At 38.6% G+C, this 21,640-nt stretch overlaps 3 protein-coding genes across 3 annotated transcripts; 2 read left to right on the forward strand and 1 right to left on the reverse strand.

The window, feature by feature from the left end:
• The first annotated feature begins 530 nt into the window (after positions 1–530).
• On the forward strand, positions 531–1,472 carry LOC106003445 (olfactory receptor 50-like). The gene has a single exon (XM_013050785.2). It carries the CDS (start codon positions 531–533, stop codon positions 1,470–1,472), a length of 942 nt encoding a protein of 313 aa, XP_012906239.2.
• Positions 1,473–8,047: 6,575 nt separating this feature from the next.
• LOC106004636 (olfactory receptor 1J1) lies at positions 8,048–8,989 on the reverse strand. Its single transcript, XM_013050792.2, has one exon. The coding sequence runs from the start codon at positions 8,987–8,989 to the stop codon at positions 8,048–8,050; it is 942 nt and encodes a 313-aa protein (XP_012906246.2).
• Positions 8,990–20,107: 11,118 nt separating this feature from the next.
• LOC101679491 (olfactory receptor 1J2) lies at positions 20,108–21,049 on the forward strand. Its single transcript, XM_013050786.2, has one exon. It carries the CDS (start codon positions 20,108–20,110, stop codon positions 21,047–21,049), a length of 942 nt encoding a protein of 313 aa, XP_012906240.2.
• Positions 21,050–21,640: the final 591 nt, after the last annotated feature.

Below are 21,640 nucleotides of genomic sequence, written 5' to 3' on the forward strand. Positions count from 1 at the left end.
TAATTTCTTTTTTTTTTATTTAATTTCTTTTCAGTGTAACAGAATTCATTGTTTATGCACCACACCCAGTGCTCCATGCAATACATGCCTTCCCTAATACCCACCACCAGGCTCCCCCAAACTCCTACCCACCATCCCTTCAAAACCCTCAGATTGTTTTTCAGAGTCCATAGTCTCTCGTGGTTCACCTCCCCTTCCAATTTCCCTCAACTCCCTTCACCCTAATTTCTTAATCTCAAATTTCTATCATGAACCGGAATCCTCAAGTTTGAGCCTGATCTGGTCCGATTACCATTTGGATGTTGAAGTTTCCTCCAAAAGAAACTGTGTTGGTTTCTTGGTGGACATATAATAGCCTGAAGTCAGACCATCACTAGCCCATTAGTGAGGAGAAAAGCAGGAGCTATTCAGGTTAAAATTCATGTACTGGTTAATTCAAAACCATATTTCCATAATGTGACAATCACAATGATTTCTTATTCTTTCACATATCCATCTCCCCACCTCCATTTCCAGCAAAAGAGAAGAGCATGAAGATGGATAATCAGAGCAGTGTGTCTGAGTTTCTCCTCCTGGGGCTCCCCATCCAGCCAGAGCAGCAGGGCATATACTACACTCTTTTCCTGATCATATACATGACCACGGTGCTGGGGAACCTGCTCATCATCCTGCTCATCAGGCTGGACCCTCGCCTCCACACCCCCATGTACTTCTTCCTCAGCCACTTGGCCTTCACCGACATCTCTTTCTCATCAGTCACAGCTCCAAAGATGCTCATAAACATGCAGACACAGACTCAATCCATCTCATATGGTGGATGCATTTCCCAGGTGTATTTCTTCTTATTTTGGGGGGATCTTGACAGCTTCCTTCTCACATCAATGGCCTATGACAGGTACGTGGCCATCTGTCACCCCCTCCTCTATACCGCCATCATGAGTCAGAGCCTGTGTTTCCGGCTAGTAATTGTGTCCTGCGTCCTATCTTGTGCTAGTGCCCTTTTGCATACCCTCCTTCTGGCTCGTCTCTCTTTCTGTGGAGACAACACTCTCCCCCACTTCTTCTGTGACCTTTCTGCCTTGCTTAAGCTCTCCAGCTCAGATACCACAGTCAATGATCTGGTTATCATCACTGTAGGGGGAGTGGTCATTACCCTGCCATTCATATGCATCCTGGTCTCTTATGGCCGCATTGGGGCCACTATCCTGAGGGTTCCCTCAACCAAAGGAATCTGCAAAGCTTTGTCTACTTGTGGCTCTCACCTCTCTGTTGTGTCTCTGTACTATGGGGCAATTATTGGACTGTACTTCTTCCCCTCATCCAAAAACTCCAATGACAAGGATGTCATTGTGGCCGTATTGTACACTCTGGTTACCCCCATGCTAAATCCCTTTATCTACAGTCTGAGGAATCGGGATATGAAAGGAGCTCTGGGACACCTACTCAGAAGAGGAATATTTTCACCATATTGAACACTGTTTTCCCTACTAATTAGATACAAGACCTGTTCCATTCTGCACATGCAATGTGAGCATCGTTTCCTCTTTGAATAGCTCCTTTTTAATAAATTTGATGTGGTGTTCTTCAGTCTCTGTTTTAGCTTGGGCTTAGGTTTCTTCTCTATTTAGTTTCCTTGTTAGTTTTAGAGTCATAAGGAAAAAACATAACTGTACGATCACCTTTTCTTGAAGGAAGAACATCAGGAAGAACCTAGACCTGAAGTGAACTTAGGCAGCACTTCAGTCTAGTTTAATCCAAATATATCTGATTAAAAAAACACACACACACAACTATAATTCTAGGAACACTATTATTAAATTGTTTCTTTTGTCTTAAAAAAATAAAATATTCATTAATTCTAAAAAAAGCACATCCCTGTCCCACGTTCATAAATAGAGTGTCCTATTTTTCATCTGAAATTCTCATTTTGCTTTCAGTCCTTGAGAAACTACCTCTATTCAAGGCAGATATAACTAAGAAATTTCACTGCTATAAACTGATAACTGTGACAAATATTTCCATATTCATTATTTAATTTAATCCTAGTAATCGATACAAAGGAGGAAATTCATATTAAGAGACACTTAGTAGATAGCCCAGTGACACAAACTAGGAATGTTTAGTAGAGGTGGTACTTACAATGCTGTATGTATGAGGTCAAATCTCGAGTTCTTTAAATCACTTGAATATTTTTAAATCTGGAATAGTATTTTTACCCATTTTACTGAAAATTTTATTTAAACTTTAAAAAATATTGAAGTAGCATACATAAAAGCATATATGGCATACATATGTCTTAAATTTATGTGTATATGTACATGGTATGTTGTACATGTGAATATGTGTGTATGTGTTTTACACATGTGACATATATAATCACATTTTAGAGAATAATATTAAAAGAAATATTCATTTAACAATCTCTAGGCTTAAGTAGTAGAAAACTAACAATATTGATGAACCCTTGGTACTTAGATATTTCTTAATTTTTGTGACTCTGGTGAGTAGAAAATGACATCTCATTGTGGTTTTACTTCCAGGTTCTCTATTTATGAGGTAGAGCATCTTAACCTACTTATTGGACATTTGTGACAGAGATGGCTGGCTATCCACCAAAAATTCATGACCTTCTTCTTAAGTGTGAAGTTTTCAATGGGAGAGAGCTGCCACATTTCCTAGTAATCTAAGTGTTGCTATGTGGCACATTCTCCCCAGAAGAAGAAAATGTCTATACTTCCCTGGCCAAAATTTTAGAGAAATGTCTGTACTTTCTCCTCTATTGTCTGAGAAAAAAATAATTGCTTCCCTGATAGATAATTGAACCTGATTCTCAAATTATTGCATAGTGAAATGTCATCAACCCTTTAGAAGACCCGCATTGGACCATTAGAGCAGCCATCATTATCCTTATTGGTACAACATTTCTTTTATGAAATACATAATTATGTATTTTCCCTGCTTTTCTATTTGATTTTTTCTCTTCTATTTATTGCATTGTCTGGAATAATCTGGAAATTAACCCTTTTTCAGTTGTATATGTTGCAAATGTCTTCCATTATTGGAAGCTTGTTAGCTTTTTAAATGACCTATCAATGTCTTAATTTTAATGTGATTGAAGTCATTAATGCCTTATTTTATGATTTATGTCCTTGACTTTAAGTGTTTCCTGGAGAAAATCACCTTGAAAATGGCAATCAATCTGTTTTATAGACAATTAGAAAGGGATTTGGCATCAGGAAAAGTTCAGAGGCTGTGGAATGGTAGATTCAGATTTCTTGTCAAAGGGAACATCTTGAATTTACATAAATAGTAAGAATACCCCAGTGTACGAATCCCCTCTAGAACCATTTACTGCAGATAACTCAGTGTTAGGTGGGTTGACCCTTACTCTTGTTCAAAGGATACATAGAGCTGTTTAACAAAATAAACTACAAGACTGATAATGGTTCTATAGTATCGGTGTCAGAGTAAAAGTCCTTCAAACTCAAATAGATTATCATCATTACACACACACAACTTTATGACTGACAGCTAATATGTAAGGCATTGTTCAAAGTATGAGGGAGGTTTGTGACCTTGGGGGGGGGGGAGAAGCCAGTTGAGTTTCTAGAGGGAAACCCATACCCTTGACCTAATTAATTTAATACACAATTAATATTGTGTAAAAAGAAGCTGAGCTAAATGTCATCAGAACAGAAAAGCAGAATATCTATAGTATCTGCTTTGATAACAGTTCAGCAGGATCCAGTTTTTACAGCACTTTGGAGATTTCTATCCCCCATTGGGGCTTTATACTGGCACTGGCTAGTAAATCATGTGATTTTGGGGTGGTTTAAATGAAATATGTCTGGATTTAAAAAAAAAAAAAAGAACTTCCCTGTCTTAGAGACTCCCAGATTGCCTTCCCCCACATCCTCTGGGATATAACTAAAGTATATTTCTTCCTGGGATTGCTTCTCCCCAGAGTCCCTGGTTTTGTGGTCGTGCATTCCCCACAGATATCTTATTCTCTCTCTGAGTTCCCTAGACTTCCTCATGGTCTTATTGGGGAGAAGTAAACATGGCTTCCCACCAGGTCTCTTTCTGACATAACCCACCTATAATCCATAGGAAACTATTTTTTTTTAAAAAACTGAAATGTTGTTAACACATTATGTTACATTAGTTTCAGGTGTACAGCATAGTGATTCCACACATAGGAAACATTTTTGCTTTTATTGCCCCACCATGAAAAGAAGTGAAGGAATTTCTCAAACATAGTTCTATTTCCTAATTCCAATTCCCCCTCTCCCCGCCCTCCCCATGCTATCTTTCCTATTGTTTTTGCTCTCATCAAAGTAAAAGATACATATCAAATTCTCTAAATGGTTTTTTGAAGTTTCTCCCACTAAGCTTGAAGTGAGGAAGAAAGCATCTCCTTGTCCATTGAGAGGATTTGGGGTTCACTGTGCAGCTTTCTCAAAAAAACTCCCCCACTACTTTATGAGAACCTCTCATATTTAGCTCTTAGCATTTTTTTAGACCCATGTCTATGTTGAGAGGCTCATGAGTTATGAAATTGAGCATTGGGCATTTCCTATAAACATCTACATTTTAAATCTTACAACTCACTTTGGTATCTTGTGTCTATCAAATCTTGGTACCTCAGTTGAAACTTCCAGTTTAATATCCTGAGCATGCTGTTCCTTCTTCCTGTGATCACCAGGACAAGATAGAACTTCATGTGTCTGATTAATTCTGATTTGTTAAGTTTAAGATAAAGCAACATCTTCTCTGGGAAGTCTTTCATGTACTCTGCCACTAGGCCGAGCTAATTATTCCTCTCCTGGACACAGTGTTTCATATAAACAATTATAGTTTGTGCCATGCTCAATCACTCTGGAGTCAGACAGTTAAGATTCAAATCTTCCTTCACTAACTCTGATGTTAAGACTTTTTTTTGAGCATGAGTTTTGCCAAAATATTTTTTTGAGCATGGGTTTTCTCAAAATATCTCTTAGGGTTGTTGTCAGAATTAAATTAGGTGATTTTTTAAAAATTTTATTATTTTTAATTTTTTATTTATTTTAATTTTTATTTATTTTTAAAATTTCTTTTCAGTGTTCCAGAATTCATTGTTTATACACCACACTCAGTGCTCCATGCAATACATGCCCTCCATAATAGCTACCACCAGGTTCACCCAACCTCCCACCCCCCGCCCCTTCAAAACCCTCAGATTGTTTTTCAGAGTCCACAGTCTCTCATGGTTCATCTCCTCCTCCAATTTCCCTCAACTCCTTCTCCTCTTCATCTCCCCATCTCCTCTGTGTTATTCCTTATGCTCCACAAGTAAGTGAAACCATATGATAATTGACTCTATTTTAATGTATCTTAGGCTCTTAGACCAGTACCTGAGACAACTGAGGTGGCATTTATTTTGTTGCTGAATATCTGTGTGTGTTTGGGAAGAAAGGACACGTAGGTTGTATTCCTGAAGAACAAGAAAGTAGTGTGTTAATTATTATGTAAGGAAAGTAAGTTTTACTATGTTCTTCTTGGAAGTTCTAGAAGGGCTCAAAGTCCCTGATGTCTGAGTGAAGGAGACTTATCATCACCAAAATGTTAAATTCCTTAGTTATATGCAACTAATGAATTGTTGAACACTACAACAAAAACATGATGTACATGAAATAAGTCAAGCAGAGAGAGTCAATTATTATATGGTTTCACTTTTTGTGGAGCATAACAAATAGCATGGTAGACATGGGGAGTTAGGAGAAGGGAGTTGGGGGAAATTGGAAGGGGAGGTGAACCATGAGAGACTATGGACTCTGAAAAACAATATGAGGGGTTTTAAGTGGTGGGGGGGTGGGAGGTTGGGGGAACCTGGTGGTGGGTATTAGAGAGGGCACAGATTACATGAAGCACTGGGTGTGGTACAAAAACAATGAATACTGTTATGCTGAAAATAAATAAAAAATAAATTAAACCAGTATTCTTCAAAGAGCTGGATCAAATAATCCCGAAATTTGTATGGAATCAGAAGAGACCCCAAATCGCTAAGGAAATGTTGAAAAACAAAAATAAAACTGGGGGCATCACGTTACCTGATTTCAAGCTTTATTACAAAGCTGTGGTCATCAAGACAGCATGGTACTGGCATAAAAACAGACACATAGACCAGTGGAACAGAGTAGAGAGCCCAGATATGGACCCTCAACTCTATGGTCAATTAATCTTCAATAAAACAGGAAAAAATATACAGTGGAAAAAAAACAGTCTCCTCAATAAATGGTGCTGGGAAAACTGGACAGCTATATGTAGAAGAATGAAACTCGACCATTCTCTTACACCGTACACAAAGATAAACTCAAAATGGATAAAAGACCTCAATGTGAGACAGGAATCCATCAGAATCCTAAAGGAGAACATAGGCAGTAATCTCTTCTATATCAGCCACAGCAACTTCTTTCAAGAAATGTCTCCAAAGGCAAAGGAAACAAGTGAAAATAAACTTTTGGGACTTCATCAAAATCAAAAGCTTCTGCACAGCCAAGGAAACAAGTCAAGAAAACAAAGAGGCAACCCACGGAATGGGAGAAGATATTTGTAAGTGACAGTACAGACAAAAGGTTGATATCCAGGATCGATAATGAACTCCTCAAACTCAACACACATGAAACAGGCAAACATATCAAAAAATGGGCAGAAGATGTGAACAGACACTTCTCCAATGAAGACATACAAATGGCTATCAGACACATGAAAAAATATTCATCATCACTAGCCCTCAGGGAGATTCAAATTAAAACCACATTGAGATATCACCTTACAACAGTTAGAATGCTCCAAATTAACAAGACAGGAAACAACATGTGTTGGAAGGGATGTGGAGAAAGGGGAACCCTCTTATACTGTTGGTGGGAATGCAGGTTGGTGCAGCCTCTTTGGAGAACAGTGTGGAGATTCCTCAAGAAATTAAAATAGAATTTCCCTATGACCCTGCAATTGCACTCCTGGGTATTTACCCCAAAGATACAGATGTAGTGAAAAGAAGGGCCATTTGTACCCCAATGTTTATAGCAGCAATGACCACGGTCGCCAAACTATGGAAAGAACCAAGATGCTCTTCAATGGACAAATGGATAAGGAAGATGTGGTCCATATACACTATGGAGTATTATGCCTCCATCAGAAAGGATGAATACCCAACTTTTGTAGCAACATGGATGGGACTGGAAGAGATTATGCTGAGTGAAATAAGTCAAGCAGAGAGAGTCAATTATCATATGGTTTCACTTATTTGTGGAGCATAACAAATAGCATGGAGGACATGGGGAGTTAGTGAGGAGAAGGGAGTTGGGGGAAATTGGAAGGGGAGGTGAATCATGATAGACTATGGACTCTGAAAAACAATCTGAAGGGTTTGAAGTGGCGGGGGGGTGGGAGGTTGGGTTGCCAGGTGGTGGGTATTATAGAGGGCATGGATTGCATGAAGCACAGGGTGTGGTGAAAAAATTAATGAATACTGTTATGCTGAAAATAAATAAATTTAATTAAAAAAATAAAGTATCTTATAGACCATTTCTTATGATCAATATAATTTTAAAAAATTTTTTAAATTTGAATTCATTTTAATTAACATAGAGTGTGTTACAAGTTTCAGAGTAAGAATTTAGAGATTCCAAATATATATGTATGTTTGAAAGACCAAATACATTTTGTAACAAACTGGGACTCCAAAGTCCAAGATTGGGACTCCAGAGTTTGTTCTCTGGAAACAGAATAAATTACTTGATATCAATGGCTTCCATTTGATGATACCAGCCAAAGTGATACAGCATCTTCAAAGTATTTTGTGATCCCATCATCCAAGAAAAGAGCAAATTAAGTCCTATAAACCACATTCCATTTTACTATTCTCCCTAACAGGTGAAAGAATAATGTCTGCAAAGTTTTTCTGAGTGACATTGTGGAAGGAAGACAAATGAGCTATTTTTATGATAATTTGTATTTACATGTAATTGAGGAAATAAGATCATATGGATGTTTTAAAATAGAAATATCAGTTGAAAGAATATGTTTTCTTACTCAAGAGTTTTCTCAAGGCCCCTTTCATGTCTTTATTTCTCAGGCTATAAATGAAGGGGTTCAACATGGGAGTGACCACTGTGTACATCAATGAAGCAATTATGTTCTTGTCGTTGGTGTTGTTGGATGAGGGAAGAAAATAGAGACCAATAATTGCCCCATAATAGAGAGTCACCACTGAGAGATGTGATCCACAAGTGGACAAGGCTTTGCAGATGCCCTTGGTAGAAGGAACCTTGAGGATGGTGGCCCCAATATGGCCATAAGAAACCATAATGCATAAAAATGGTAGCATAATAGCTGTCAATCCTGCAGTAAAGATTACCAGTTGGTTGAGGGAGGTGTCTGAGCAGGACATTTCGAGCAGGACAGCAAGGTCACAGAAGAAGTGGGGGATGGTGTGGTCAGCACAGAAGGACAGCCGAGCTAGGAGGAGAGTATGCAAAAGAGCACAAGCACAAGCAATGACCCAGGACCCAGCCACCAGCATGACACAAATGCTCTGACTCATGATGATGGTATAATGCAGAGGGTGACAGATGGCCACATACCTGTCATAGGCCATTGAAGTGATTAGGAAACTGTCTAAATCAGCAAAGAATATAAAAAAATATGTCTGTGAAATGCACCCTGCATAAGGAATGGATTTGTACTTTGTATGCATGTTCATCAGCATCTTTGGGACAGTGACAGATGAGAATGCAATATCAGTGAAAGCCAAGTGGCTGAGGAAGAAGTACATGGGGGTGTGGAGGCGAGAGTCCAGCCTGATGAGCAGGATGATGAGCAGGTTCCCCAGCACCGTGGTCAGGTACATGCCCAGGAACAGGACAAAGAACACTCCCTGCTGCTCTGGCCGGATGGGGAGCCCCAGGAGGAGGAACTCGGACACGTTGCTCTGGTTCTCCAGTCTCATGCTGGTATATCAGCTGAAGGGGACCAGGAGGTAAGTTGAAAGGAAAAGGTGGAATGTTTCTGGATAAAAAAGTGATCACTGTGGAGAGCATAACAGACAGGACTTTTTGATTTAGAAAAGTCTTCATTCATATTTTCTTATATTTGAGGCATATTTTGCCAGATAAATATAGAAAACATGTACATTTAGGATATGTAACCACTTTCTTTCTCAATCGGTGCCAGGCTCTGCAAATGACAATACTAACAGTTAACATTTATTGAATGTGGCCCTCATGCACTGTTCAAATAGCTCATGTACAGTAACTGCTTCTACCATCTTAAGTATATAAATGAGGGAGGTACCTTGTTATTTCCACTTTTCAGATGGGCTGGCAGAGGAAGACAGTCTCAGAGTCACTGAGGTAAGAAAAGGATTGGCTAGAATTGGGACTCCAGAGTTTGTTCTCTGGAAGCAGAATAAATTACTTGACATCAAAAATCTCATTGCCCATGGGGCACCTGGGCAGCTCAGCTCAGTTAAACATCTGACTCTTGATTCTGACTCAGATCATGATCTAGGGTAGTGAGTTGAGCCATAGTCAGTGTGGAGTCTCCTTGAGGTTCTCTCTCTCCTCCACTCCCCCTCTCCCCACTCAAGCTCTCTATTCCCTCTAAAATAAGTAAATAAAATCTTAAAAAAAAAGAAATCTCACTGCCCTTCTTTATTTTGTGTGTAGTGATCTGTTTAATTCTTCATCCTCTGTTTCTTGACACATTCCATGATTATTGCTGATTTGTTCATTGGCTGTAGATCCAGAATCTATCATAGACAATTAATGAATACACAATATAAATTTGTTTTTCTACCAAAAGGTAGAAAATGTGTTGAATTTACAGGGAGTGAGCTGGCTCCCTTTGCCATTGATATTTATCTCTCAACATGAATTTTCAGTTAAATTCAGTTAAATTCAACATGGCAGCCTCTTAAGAAACTTACCTCAGGCCTGTTGAAGACCTAGGTTTTACCCTAATAATCCTGAGTCCCAAGCATGGTGTAATATTCAAAGAACTGTGATCTAAAAGCCAAATGTAGTTTTTAAAAGGAATTCTAATCTTTCCAGTGTGTCTAAAGCAGTCTACAAGAGATATATTTCCTAACCCAAATCAATATCAAAATATCTATGTTTTTTTTTTTTTAAAGAGAAGGCAGGCATTCATTATAACATATCAAAGCTTATTGTAAAGGCATATTGAGTACAACAAAAAATGTATTTTTACAAAGATAAACTAATAAAACAGTAGAGGAAAATAGAGAACCTAGAAACAGATGTGTTTATGATGAGGACTTAATCTCACCATCGCTTTGTCAACTGGATTTAGAAGGCACCCATGTACCATCAGTCCTGGTTCCCCTATCCACCAACAAGTGAAAGGAATTGTGTAATCATGAACCATTTTAATTTAGTAGGTGAAAATTCATGTTGGGAGATAAATATCAATGGCAAAGGGAGCCAGCTCACTCCCTGTAATGACTGGAACCAGATATCAAATCAGAATATTTATGAATGATTTTCTATTAGGTCTCCCAGAAATAGGTGAAAGGTTGTTTGCCACTTAGTCCTAGAGGCAAAAGCCTCTAGGCTTTCTGCACGGATTCCAGTACTTTGGACCCAACATTGACCCCAATGTCTTCATGGATTGTGGAAAATTAATGACAGAACACTCCCTCTAACTTATTTGAGATTCTTCTAATTTTCTGGGTCAGTTTTCTTGGGGGGACACACAGAACGATACCTTTGTAGTATGATTTCCAGAACAATATCGAATCTTCCATATCTCCTCCCCAAATACCACACTCAATAGACTGTTGGTACTTGAAATTCATTCAGCAAGAGAAAAAAGGTTTTAAGTTCCCAACTAAAGTAAATATTCCTGGATGAGGATTTCCTATGGCCAATCCCTTCACTGATGGGATGACTGGGAGCCATTTATAATATTTGGGGACCAGGTTTGGATGGTAGAACAAGAGCACTGACCTCCTCAGACAAACTGAGGAAAGGAGAGGATTGGGGATTACACACAGAATGAAAGTAGAAATTGAAGATAAAGAACAAATTCACCATTTTTGCAACTGGGCTGCTCTAAGGCTAAAAGTAGTCACACTGTTAATGAGATCTGACTTAACACCTAATTTGTGCCAGGTGCTTTTCAAGTACTGTTCATTTCCTTCCCCAGCTATTTTTTTTTTTTAAAGATTTTATTTATTTGAGAAAGAGAGAGACAGACAGCAAGAGAGGGAATACAAACAGGGGGAGTGGGAGAGGGAGCAGGAGAAGCAGGCTTCCCGCTGAGCAGGGAGCCCAATGTGGGGCTTGATCCCAGCACCCTGGGATCATGACCTGAGCCAAAGGCAGGTGCTTAACAACTGAGCCACCAAGATGCCCTTTCTTCCCCAACCTTTTGACATAGACATCCAGATCCTCATTTAAGAGAGAAGAATGCTGGAACTCAGTGATGAAACTTGCCCATTGTTAGATAGCACTAGTATCTGATATATTTGGGATTTGATCCCAGGTCTATCTGTCCTCAAAGACTATTTTGACTCCACTATATTACATGACTTATTAATGATACCCTCAAGTAAGATAGAACTTGTTGCATGAGAGCACTCAAGAAATTTAAGAAGTATACTATGTGTAGGCTAATCAAATTTAAATTAGAAAAAATAAAAGAATTTTAGGAAGTAAATCAGGAAGTCAAGATATGCCTAGATGGTAATATTAATAATCATGATAACAGTAACATTATAATAATAATAATTCATTAATCACATATTTATCATGTGAGTAATATAGGCTAGCTGCTGTGACATGTACTTTATATTATCTCAACCTAACAGAACAACAAAAAAGTCATTTTTTTCATTTAACCTGTTGGAAACTAGGGCTTGGAGAGTATGAGTAGTTTGCCTAAAATCATTCAGCAAGAAAATTAAGGACAAGTCACTCAATCCAGATATCCATGATTTCAAATCCATGTTCCTAACCATCATCCTATATTGTCTCTAGGAGAGCACGGTTTGATGGAGAAGAGACCTCTGGGTATATGCTCCTCATTAAGGAGAAGAAGAAGGGACCTGTAATTTCCCCCAAGCCTTTGGGTGGATGTATGGCCTCAGTCCTTATTCAGATGATCAAAAATAAATAGAGAGACTAGGACACAAGCTACAGGATCTACAAAGATAGCTGCTCATAGAGTGAATTTTTCAGAGCTCCAGGACAAAAGCAGGTCAGATATTGGTCAATATTTTTTGATAGACTACCTAATTTCTATCAATAAGTGAAAAAAGTGAAGGTAACTATGGTATGTATCCACTGGAAACAATGCCACATAGCTAATAAAATGAGTTTCTAAAAAGCTTATGATACAATTTTTGAAGGAACATAACAGCAAATTGTAGGTAGGTAGGCATATTTACAACCATTTGCAAAACAAGGCAGATTATATTGTTTTTTTAACCTGGGAAGTTTTTCTCATGGTTTGAATGCATGCCATATATTCAGCAGAACTGTAAAAGAGACATTTTTCTACAAGGAAAGTACCAACCTTCAAGGAATTATAATCATTATGTTCACCTAAGTTATTTGAAGTGATATGATGAAATTATAAAAATGTTTGGTAAAAGTATAATAATCTGCAATAATTCTGTAGCTGATCATTCTCTCTCTCTCTCTCTCTCTCTCTCTGACACACACACACACACACACACACACACACATTGCTGAGTGAAGTCTATAAGCACTGCCCTTACCGAACTCAGTAAACTCAAAGATAAACTCAAGGACTGTCAGCTCCAGGATGGGAAATAATTTTTCATTTCAAAAAAGTCACAAGCTCAACCCTCAAATGAGGAGGAAGTACACTCTCTTTTTTTCCAGGTCCAAGGCAACAACAAAGGTATCAATTTTTATCAGCTATCTTGGGGACCAGGGGACCAGGGCTACAAATTTCTGGTGTAGGACAATTTAGAAATAATTACTGAGTTTCCCTTAACCATTCCCGGTGGAGATGTGCCTTTACCAGATATGAAAGATAGTCAATTCCTTTAGGAATATAAATGAGGACTAGTTTGGAGATTCATTTATTCGTAAAGAGCTTTCACATCATTAAGCTCACTTAACCCTCCCAATAATTCTTGAGGTAGATAGCATTTTTCCCATTTTATTGCCTTTGAAAGTGCTTAAAAAAAAAAAAAGCCCAATAGGTTGTAAAAAATGGTAAAAAATTAAAAAAAACCATGAAAAAAAAAAAAGCCTAATCATAGGACTTGTAACCCAAACATGGAAACTTCAAACCTAAAGTTACCCTGGGAAATAAATATATTCCATGGCACCATGATGAACTTCTCTCTCAAAATAGAAGGGGCAGGCTTCTTTATCACCTGAATGGGGGACTGGCTCAGTGGGTTTGCCTTCTCATCATTGATCTGAAACTGGGTAAGAGAGTCGGGCTTAATAGTCCAGGGGAAATAAATCCCTTCCTTTTTCAAGGAATGCCTCTTCTACTTGTGTTCTCTGTCTGTCAAATTAAAATCTTTAAAAAAAAAAAATAGAAGCACATTCTTTCAAGTCTTCCTTTAAAAAAAAAAGAAACTGAATGCACCCAGGATTTTTATTTATTTATCTATTTATTTATTTATTTGGTCAGTCATGACACAATGATAGTTGGCACACACTCAGGGCTCAAAATATATTCTTTAACTATGAGTATGAGAAGACTTCAGAAACCTACTCCATTCAGATTGGAAAAATTAGAGAAGAAACACAGAATCAAGTGGAGGAGATAGAATTTTCATTCATTATTTTCTTCAATAATTTATTAATTTACTCATCCATTTACTCAAAATGTTGTGTAACTTCTGTGTGGCAAAATTTTATGAGGTATGGTGAGTAAAGATTTGTGAAAACACAGTTGTTGTTGTTGTTGTTGTTTCTCTGAAATAGCTCACAATTTAGGAGGCAGGCCAGAGCAAACAGTGTGTGTTAAATGCTGTAGTTAGGGTGGGTGAGTTTGGTAGTTGGTTGTGTAGGCTTTGACACATAACAATTTCTACTCTTTGCCCAATACTTTTTCAAGTACTTTGAAAAATCTTTCTTTAGAATTAGATTAGAAAGATATCTAATCACAGCATAATATAAAAAGATAAGTAGTTACAGCCCAGTTTCCTAAAGGAAAGGGTTAAGGCAATTATGATACACACTCACTGGAAGTAATATTATATAGATACTCCAATGATGTTTATGAAAAACTTATAATATGATCTTTCAAAGAACATAATGGAAAACTGTATATAAGCATGTTTACAACTCTATGAAAATCCAAGTTTTTAATTTTATTTTTTTGAGAAAGAGAGCCCCCACACACACACAAGCAGAAGGGCAGAGAGAGGAGGACAGAGAATCTGAAGCAGGCTCCTTCCTGAGCATGGAGACATTTGTGCTGCTCGATTTCATGACCCTGAGATCATGACCTGAGCCAAAATCAAGTCAGATGCTTAGCTGACTAAACCACCCAGGTGCCCCCAGATTACCATATTTTTAAAACCTGGAAGGATGTGCTCTGAAATGTTAACAGAAGCTACATTTTATAGGAAATAGAGGCATTTATATATTTTAAAAATATTTCTCTGCCATAATATTTATATACTCATACATTTATTTTATAAGCAATGAAAATATTAGAGTCTTATAAACCGTTGTTGAATTTCATGTTCCAGGAAGAAAGGCATAAGAAGAGGAAGGCAGAGTCCATAGTCTCTCATGGTTCACCTCCCCTTCCAATTTCCCAGACTATGGACTTTGAAAATCAATCTAAGGGGTTTTGAAGGGGCCGGGGATGGGAGGTTGGGGGAACCAGGTGATGGGTATTAGAGAGGGCACGGATTACATGGAGCACTGGGTGTGGTGCAAAAACAATGAATACTGTTATTCATTGAAATAAAATTTTTTAAAAAAATTTAAATTTTATTTTATTCATAGAAATAAAAAATTAAAAAAAAAAAAAAGAGGAAGGCAGTTGCCCCTAATAGGCATCATTGCTCTGTCTGATTGCTCTTTTCCCCACTCCCATTCATTACACAGGATCCTGAAAATCAAGGCATAAAACCTTCAAAGGACAAGTTCCTGCAGCCTCAGGGAATAGTCCCTCTCCTAAAAATAACCTGCAGCCAGCAAGCAAATGTTTACTGCCACTGCCAAATAGTCTATATCCCAATACTTTATGGGGCTTCCACCTTTCTAAATACATGTGCAGAGAGAGAAGAAAGCATGATCTTTGTTGAATTTATCCCTGACTTTTTATTCCTTAGTACTGGGAACACAGAGATCCACTTTAAAAATGCTTCCTAAGGGTGCCATTATCTACCATAGATAGCTCCAACAAGGGCTAAGTTGGCAGGTTCTGCCAACTTAGATGATTCAGTTAGTAGGGTGCCTTGTACATAGCCTGAATCAGCTGCAGAGCCCTCTGTTGAGATCCCATTCAAAACTGGCAGTCTATCAAGTCATTTGACAAATTAATTAAAACAGTCTTCTAGGTGTGGTATGTGCTCTCTCCAAACGAGTCCTACAAAGTGCTGTGAAACATGCAATAATTTGCCCTTTGCTTTCCAACTAGAATTTCATCTTTCATCCGCCCAAGTATGAGCTCCTCTGTTGCCTTCTATGCCATGCTACTTGCCACAGGTCTTTCTTCTGTCTGTAGCATATCAGACTTCAGTCTAAGGGGTCTCCATTTTGACTCACTGCATTTCAGTCTTCCCAGACCCACCTTACATAGCTTTGCCTGTGCATTGCTGTCTGCTCCTGTTGATACCGATGCCTATATACGTTCCTGTATCAGTGTTTGAGCTCCTTACATTCTGTATCCAAGTATTGCTATCTGGTCCATCTACTGACTTGCCTCACCATAGATTTTCCCTCCTCACTGCACCAAGTGTCTGCTGTGTCCCTTCCAACGAGTCTGGTGTTTATAGCCATGCTAGCTTGCAAAGCCCACTTTGAGTTTGCTAAGCTGCTACTTGCTAATATTCCAATCATTTTTTTCTCTGGCTTTTGCCTAGAATGCTGTTGGTCTTCAACGATTCTGAGCTCACAGTATCCTGAGTCCCTTTGTTCTGGGGTACATGAAGTTGTGGCATCAATACAGGGTCATCAGAGCTAGAGAACAGCTTGCTCAGCTATAAGCTTTGCTTGTACCTCCCACCCCCTAAATCCAGATATCAAAAAGGCCAAAATAAACTTTCAAAGATTATTAACTCAAGGTATAAATACTTCTTTCTTTATCATATATGTCTCATTCCAGAGAATGACTAATGCCACAGTAAATGAGCATTTTCTTCAAAGGTCAGTTTCAAAGAACTTAAAGCTTTTAAACTTTGAGTCAGTTTTTCTGGATTGTGTGTGTGTCAACATTTTTTCCTTTTTGCAAGTTTGTCTTCTTTGTGGGTTATTTTTTACCTCCTTCCCTCCCTTCTTTTCTTTCTTCCTTGAAAATTATTTTTATTTGATATAACCAAACCTAAGTTTGTCAAGAAAATACTAAAACTTCCCCCCAAAAAGGTGGTTTATTCCTATCTCTTCCCATGTTGCATTTCATAATCATCACCAGAGAGAAGAAAGTCATTTCCTTTGGGCTACCTGGTGGGTAGAGCCCAACAAGAACCCTTTGTATAGGAGATAGTTCTACCTAAATTCTCAGAGGCCATCTAGTCATTTGGCTTTCTGTTTGGATCTGGTTGGGTCCAGTAATTTCTCTCCTTTTTTTTTTAACCTCTCTGAAGTTCACTTTATGTCAAAATGTGATTAAAGTAGAGCCTAGAACAGAAAGGAAACTGAAGATACCTTGAGATCCTTTCCCTGTGGGCTCATTCTCCAAGTTTCTCAGCACTTACGTACCTACCACAGGATATCTTTCCTATGGGAATTAAGGGGAAAATCAGGCCTGTAACCTAAGTCTCAAGGATGTTTAGAACTGGAAATTATAACATCTGCTTCCTACCCCCTAGGGGGTCTCTCCTTGGCTAGTTAAACTCCTCACTTCATAGATCTGGAGCTGGTTCATAGGGGTGAGAGTCTGAATGTTTAACTTTTCTTGTTGATGTCCAAGAAATATCTAGGACCTTGGAGGCTGATATTTAGGTCCCCTAAAGAGAATCTCAGGACATATTTACTTACCAAACACTGGACCGTAAATTCAGGCAAGGTCAGTATTTGGGATGGAATGGGTCTGTCTCCTCAGCGCATATGGGTTTATACACGGGGATGGAAGAGAAAGAATGAGAAAGCTGATTCTGACATGGAGGAGAAGAGAGAATAAAAAAGAGGCTCCCTGGTCTGCAGGGAGTCTGCTTCTCCTGCTGACCTCTCTCCTCTCATGCTCTCTCTCTCTCTCTCTCTCTGTCTCTCAAATAAATAAATAAATAAATCTTAAAAAAAAAAAAAAAAAAGGTGGGGGAGGCACCTAGGTGGCTCAGTTGGTTAAGCAACTGCCTTAGGCTTGGGACATGATCCTGGAGTCCCCGAATCTGAGTCCCACATCCGGCTCCCTGCTCAGCGGGGAGTCTGCTTCCCCTGCTGACCTCTCTCCTCTCATGCTTTCTTTCTCTCGTCCTCTCTTTCTCTCTCAAATAAATAAATAAAATCTTAAAAAAAAAACAGAATAAAAAAGAGAGAATGAGAGAGGGCAGAGAGGAAGGGAGGAGTAGAGACATGGAGGGGCAGAAAAACAGAGACAGAGGCAGAGAGAACGAGAATGAGGGAGAAGGAAGGAGAAAACGACAAAGATAAACTGAAAGGATGGACAAGAAGAGAAAGAAAATAAAAAAGACAAAAGTGAGCCGAGAGATAATGAGGTACTGGGAAGTGGTCCTCAGAGGCGTTTCCACTTGCTTTAGCTCCTAGTACAGTTGCTGAATGTGGGCGAGGGTGTTTTATTTTTTAAAAATAATTATATCTTTAGATTCTCAATAATATTTTCTTCTTTTTAAAATATTTTTTAAAAAATTATTTAAATTCACTGTAAACCTATACTGTATCATTTAGTTTCAGAGGTAGAACTTAGTGATTCCTTAGTGGCATAGAACACCCAGTGCTCACTACATCAAGGGCCCTCCTTAAAGTCTGTCTCCCAGTTACCCCATCCCCCCACCTCCCTTCCAGCAAACCTCGGTTTGTTTCCTAGAGTGGGAGAGGGTGTGTTATAGTCACCGTTGTGACTAGTGGCAAATGTCTCTAATGAGATAGTAACCTCATGGCCTTAACATTTTAGGTAGGAATTAGCTTTACAAAGCAATTGTTTCGTTTTGTTGAATACCACATGGACGTTGGGAAGGACACATGAGTTTTGTTGTATACTGGTACCCAGATAACCAGAGTCTCTGGATATTCCTGAGATCTTTCCAATAGAGGTGTATTCATTTCCCATTAATGCTCTAACAAGTTACCACGATGATAGTGGCTTCAAAAACCAAAGCATTTATTATCCAATAGTTCTTGAGGTCAGACTTCTGAAATGTCAGCACTCCTCAGTGAAGTCTCTAAGGGAGAATTTGGTTTTTTATGTATGTATGTATGTATGTATGTATGTATGTATTATGTTATGTTATGTTAGTCACCATGCAGTTTTTAGAGGCCACTTGAATTCCTTGGCTCATGGCCCTTTCCCCATTTTCTACACCAGCAGTAAAACATTTTAAAGTCTCTCCCTGACTGATTCTTCTGCTTCCCTCTTTTACATTTAAGGATACTTGTGATTATATTGGGCTCTCCCAGATAATCCAAGCTAATCTCATTTTAAAGGCAGCCGATTAGCAACCTTAATTCCATGTGCACCTTAATTCTCCCTTATCATATGCCATACCAGATCCCTAGGTTCTGGGCATTAGGATGGGGACATCTTTGAGGGTTATTATTTCTGCTTATCTCAACTGACTAGCAGGTGTTGTAAGATGAGAAGAACAGCAAAGAGAGCAATGAAAATTTGGGATACAAGCTAAAAACTCACTTCTATTGGCATCTTTTGATTGTACTCCTAATTTTTCATTATGAGATGCTATTATGTTGCATAGGGAGGAAAGGAAATGTATTCCAAAAGACATACTTGGTATGTAATTTGAAATGCTGTTGCATCATCACAACCTTCTAAATGTTGTCAGTAGAAAATAAACTACAAATAAATCTGCATGAAATACTTGCTGGAAATTCGGCCTGATCTTTGCTTTCTCAACATGAGATCCAGGAAACCCAAAACCACCAAAGGGAAGGAGTCTAAGTGATGTCAAATGAAAATGTGTGTTTCTAAGAAGTTGGAACAGAGAAGTCAGCCAAGAGTGAGAGAGGTGGAGGTAAGGGAGAAGAGTTGGAAATGCAGGAGAGACAGATTTTTCAGGGTCTTTAAGCCATATTAAGGTTGTTACACTTCATCTTAAGATCAATAGGAAAACTTTGAGGGTTTTCAAACAGGGAAAGTTTTTTTTTTTTAATTTAGATTTTTAGAAAGAAATATAGGTTTTAAAGAAAAAAATCTCTTTGGCTGCTGTAGGGAGAATGGATAACATAATTCAGTGTTTCGTTAAAAACCCTCTACTGAATTGGGAGAACCCTCTACTGAATTAAAAAAAAAATGTTTGTATATTGATGAGTGCTCTTCAGCCAATAAATACTATTTGTATCCTTTTATTTGAAAAATCCACCTCCCATCTGAAATTGAACAACTGAATTCAAATTGCTGAAGTCAAAGCTTCTTGAGGTTGCTGTGCTGTGGTTGATGATTTAGAATACTCAGCACAGAGCATTCTTGGGGTAGTAACATGGCTGAGACATCATATTCCACAGTCTGGTCATCAGTGTCAGAATTCTGGTTTGTCACTAACCCAGGAAAAGCTGGCTCTCATTAACAGTCCTTCATCAACAATTTTTCTAATTCTGTTATGTGCCAACATATAAAAAAATATGAGAAATAGGTTGTTTCCCACTTTCTAAAATAAAACATATATTTTTCATATGACTACTAAAAATGATTATTTTAGAGTCCTTAATATTTTCAACTATTCTTCATTCCCAGCAGAGGAAAGAGTCTCATGAGGAAGGAGAACCAGAGCAGCGTGTCCGAGTTCCTCCTCCTGGGGCTCCCCATCTGGCCAGAGCAGCAGGGAGTGTTCCTCGCCCTATTCCTGGGCATGTACCTGACCACGGTGCTGGGGAACCTGCTCATCATCCTGCTCATCAGACTGGACCCTCGCCTCCACACCCCCATGTACTTCTTCCTCAGCCACTTGGCCTTCACAGATGTCTCTTTCTCATCTGTCACTGTCCCCAAAATGTTGATGGACATGCATGCTAAGTACAAATACATTCCCTATGCAGGGTGCATTTCACAAATGTATTTTTTTATATTTTTTACTGACCTGGACAGCTTCCTTATTACATCAATGGCATATGACCGCTATGTGGCTATATGTCACCCTCTTCATTATACCACCATCATGAAGGAAGAGCTATGTGCCTTACTAGTGGCTATATCTTGGATCCTGTCTTTTGCCAGCTCCCTTTCCCATACCCTTCTCCTCACCCAATTATCCTTCTGTGCTGCTAACACCATCTCCCATTTTTTCTGTGACCTTGGTGCTCTGCTCAAACTGTCCTGCTCAGATATCTTCCTCAATGAGTTGGTCATGTTCACAGTAGGAGTGGTGGTCATTACCCTGCCATTCATATGTATTCTGGTATCTTATGGCTACATTGGGGCCACCATTTTGAAAGTTCCTTCCACCAAAGGGATCTGCAAAGCATTATCCACATGTGGCTCCCACCTGTCTGTAGTGTCTCTGTATTATGGGGCAATATTTGGGCAATATCTTTTCCCCAAAATAAGCAATTTAGTTAACAAGGACATCATTGTGGCTCTCATGTACACTGTGGTCACACCCATGTTGAACCCTTTTATCTACAGCCTTAGGAACAGGGACATGAAAGAGGCCCTGGGGAAACTCCTCAGTGGAGCAACTTTTTCCTCACGGTGATATAACGTTTATTTAAATCAAAACCTCATTTTGGTTGATGCGTGTATTTGATTTTCCATTTGAATATTTTTAAAACTTTAATGTTCCCACTCTAAGGCAAATGGTGGCATGTTGAATGTGCATGGTAAATATTTGTTGTCCAGAATTTCATTCCCATATTAACAATGCTCTCTTTTATAAATACCTTTTGATCAGCAAATGCTAACTTAACTTTATTACTTATTTCTGCAACTTGGGGGCATGAATAATACAATGATTTGGTTTTGGTTATCCCTTATTTGAGATTTTTGGAAACCCTTATATTTTGGGCCCATAATCTCAGGCTTTAACATGCCCCAGACTCTAAAGAATTAGCTATTTCATTTCATTACACTCTCTTATGTATTTTTTTTTGTAAATCCTACAATTTTTAATAAAAGCTCCCAATTGGCTTTTTATGTGAGCTTCCCAGTTTTAAAATACTATATGGACCAAACAAATGTGTATAGTCAGGGTAAGGTCTGCAAAGGTCACCAGCATTTGTACCCCACTGTAATGGGATAACTCGATGATGAGCATTAAGGAAGGTGCATGACACGATGAGCACTGGGT

Source organism: Mustela putorius, unplaced genomic scaffold (assembly GCF_011764305.1).
Source record: "Mustela putorius furo isolate JIRA1106 unplaced genomic scaffold, ASM1176430v1.1 tig00000596_pilon_pilon_pilon, whole genome shotgun sequence".
In the NCBI taxonomy this organism is placed as follows: domain Eukaryota; kingdom Metazoa; phylum Chordata; class Mammalia; order Carnivora; family Mustelidae; genus Mustela; species Mustela putorius.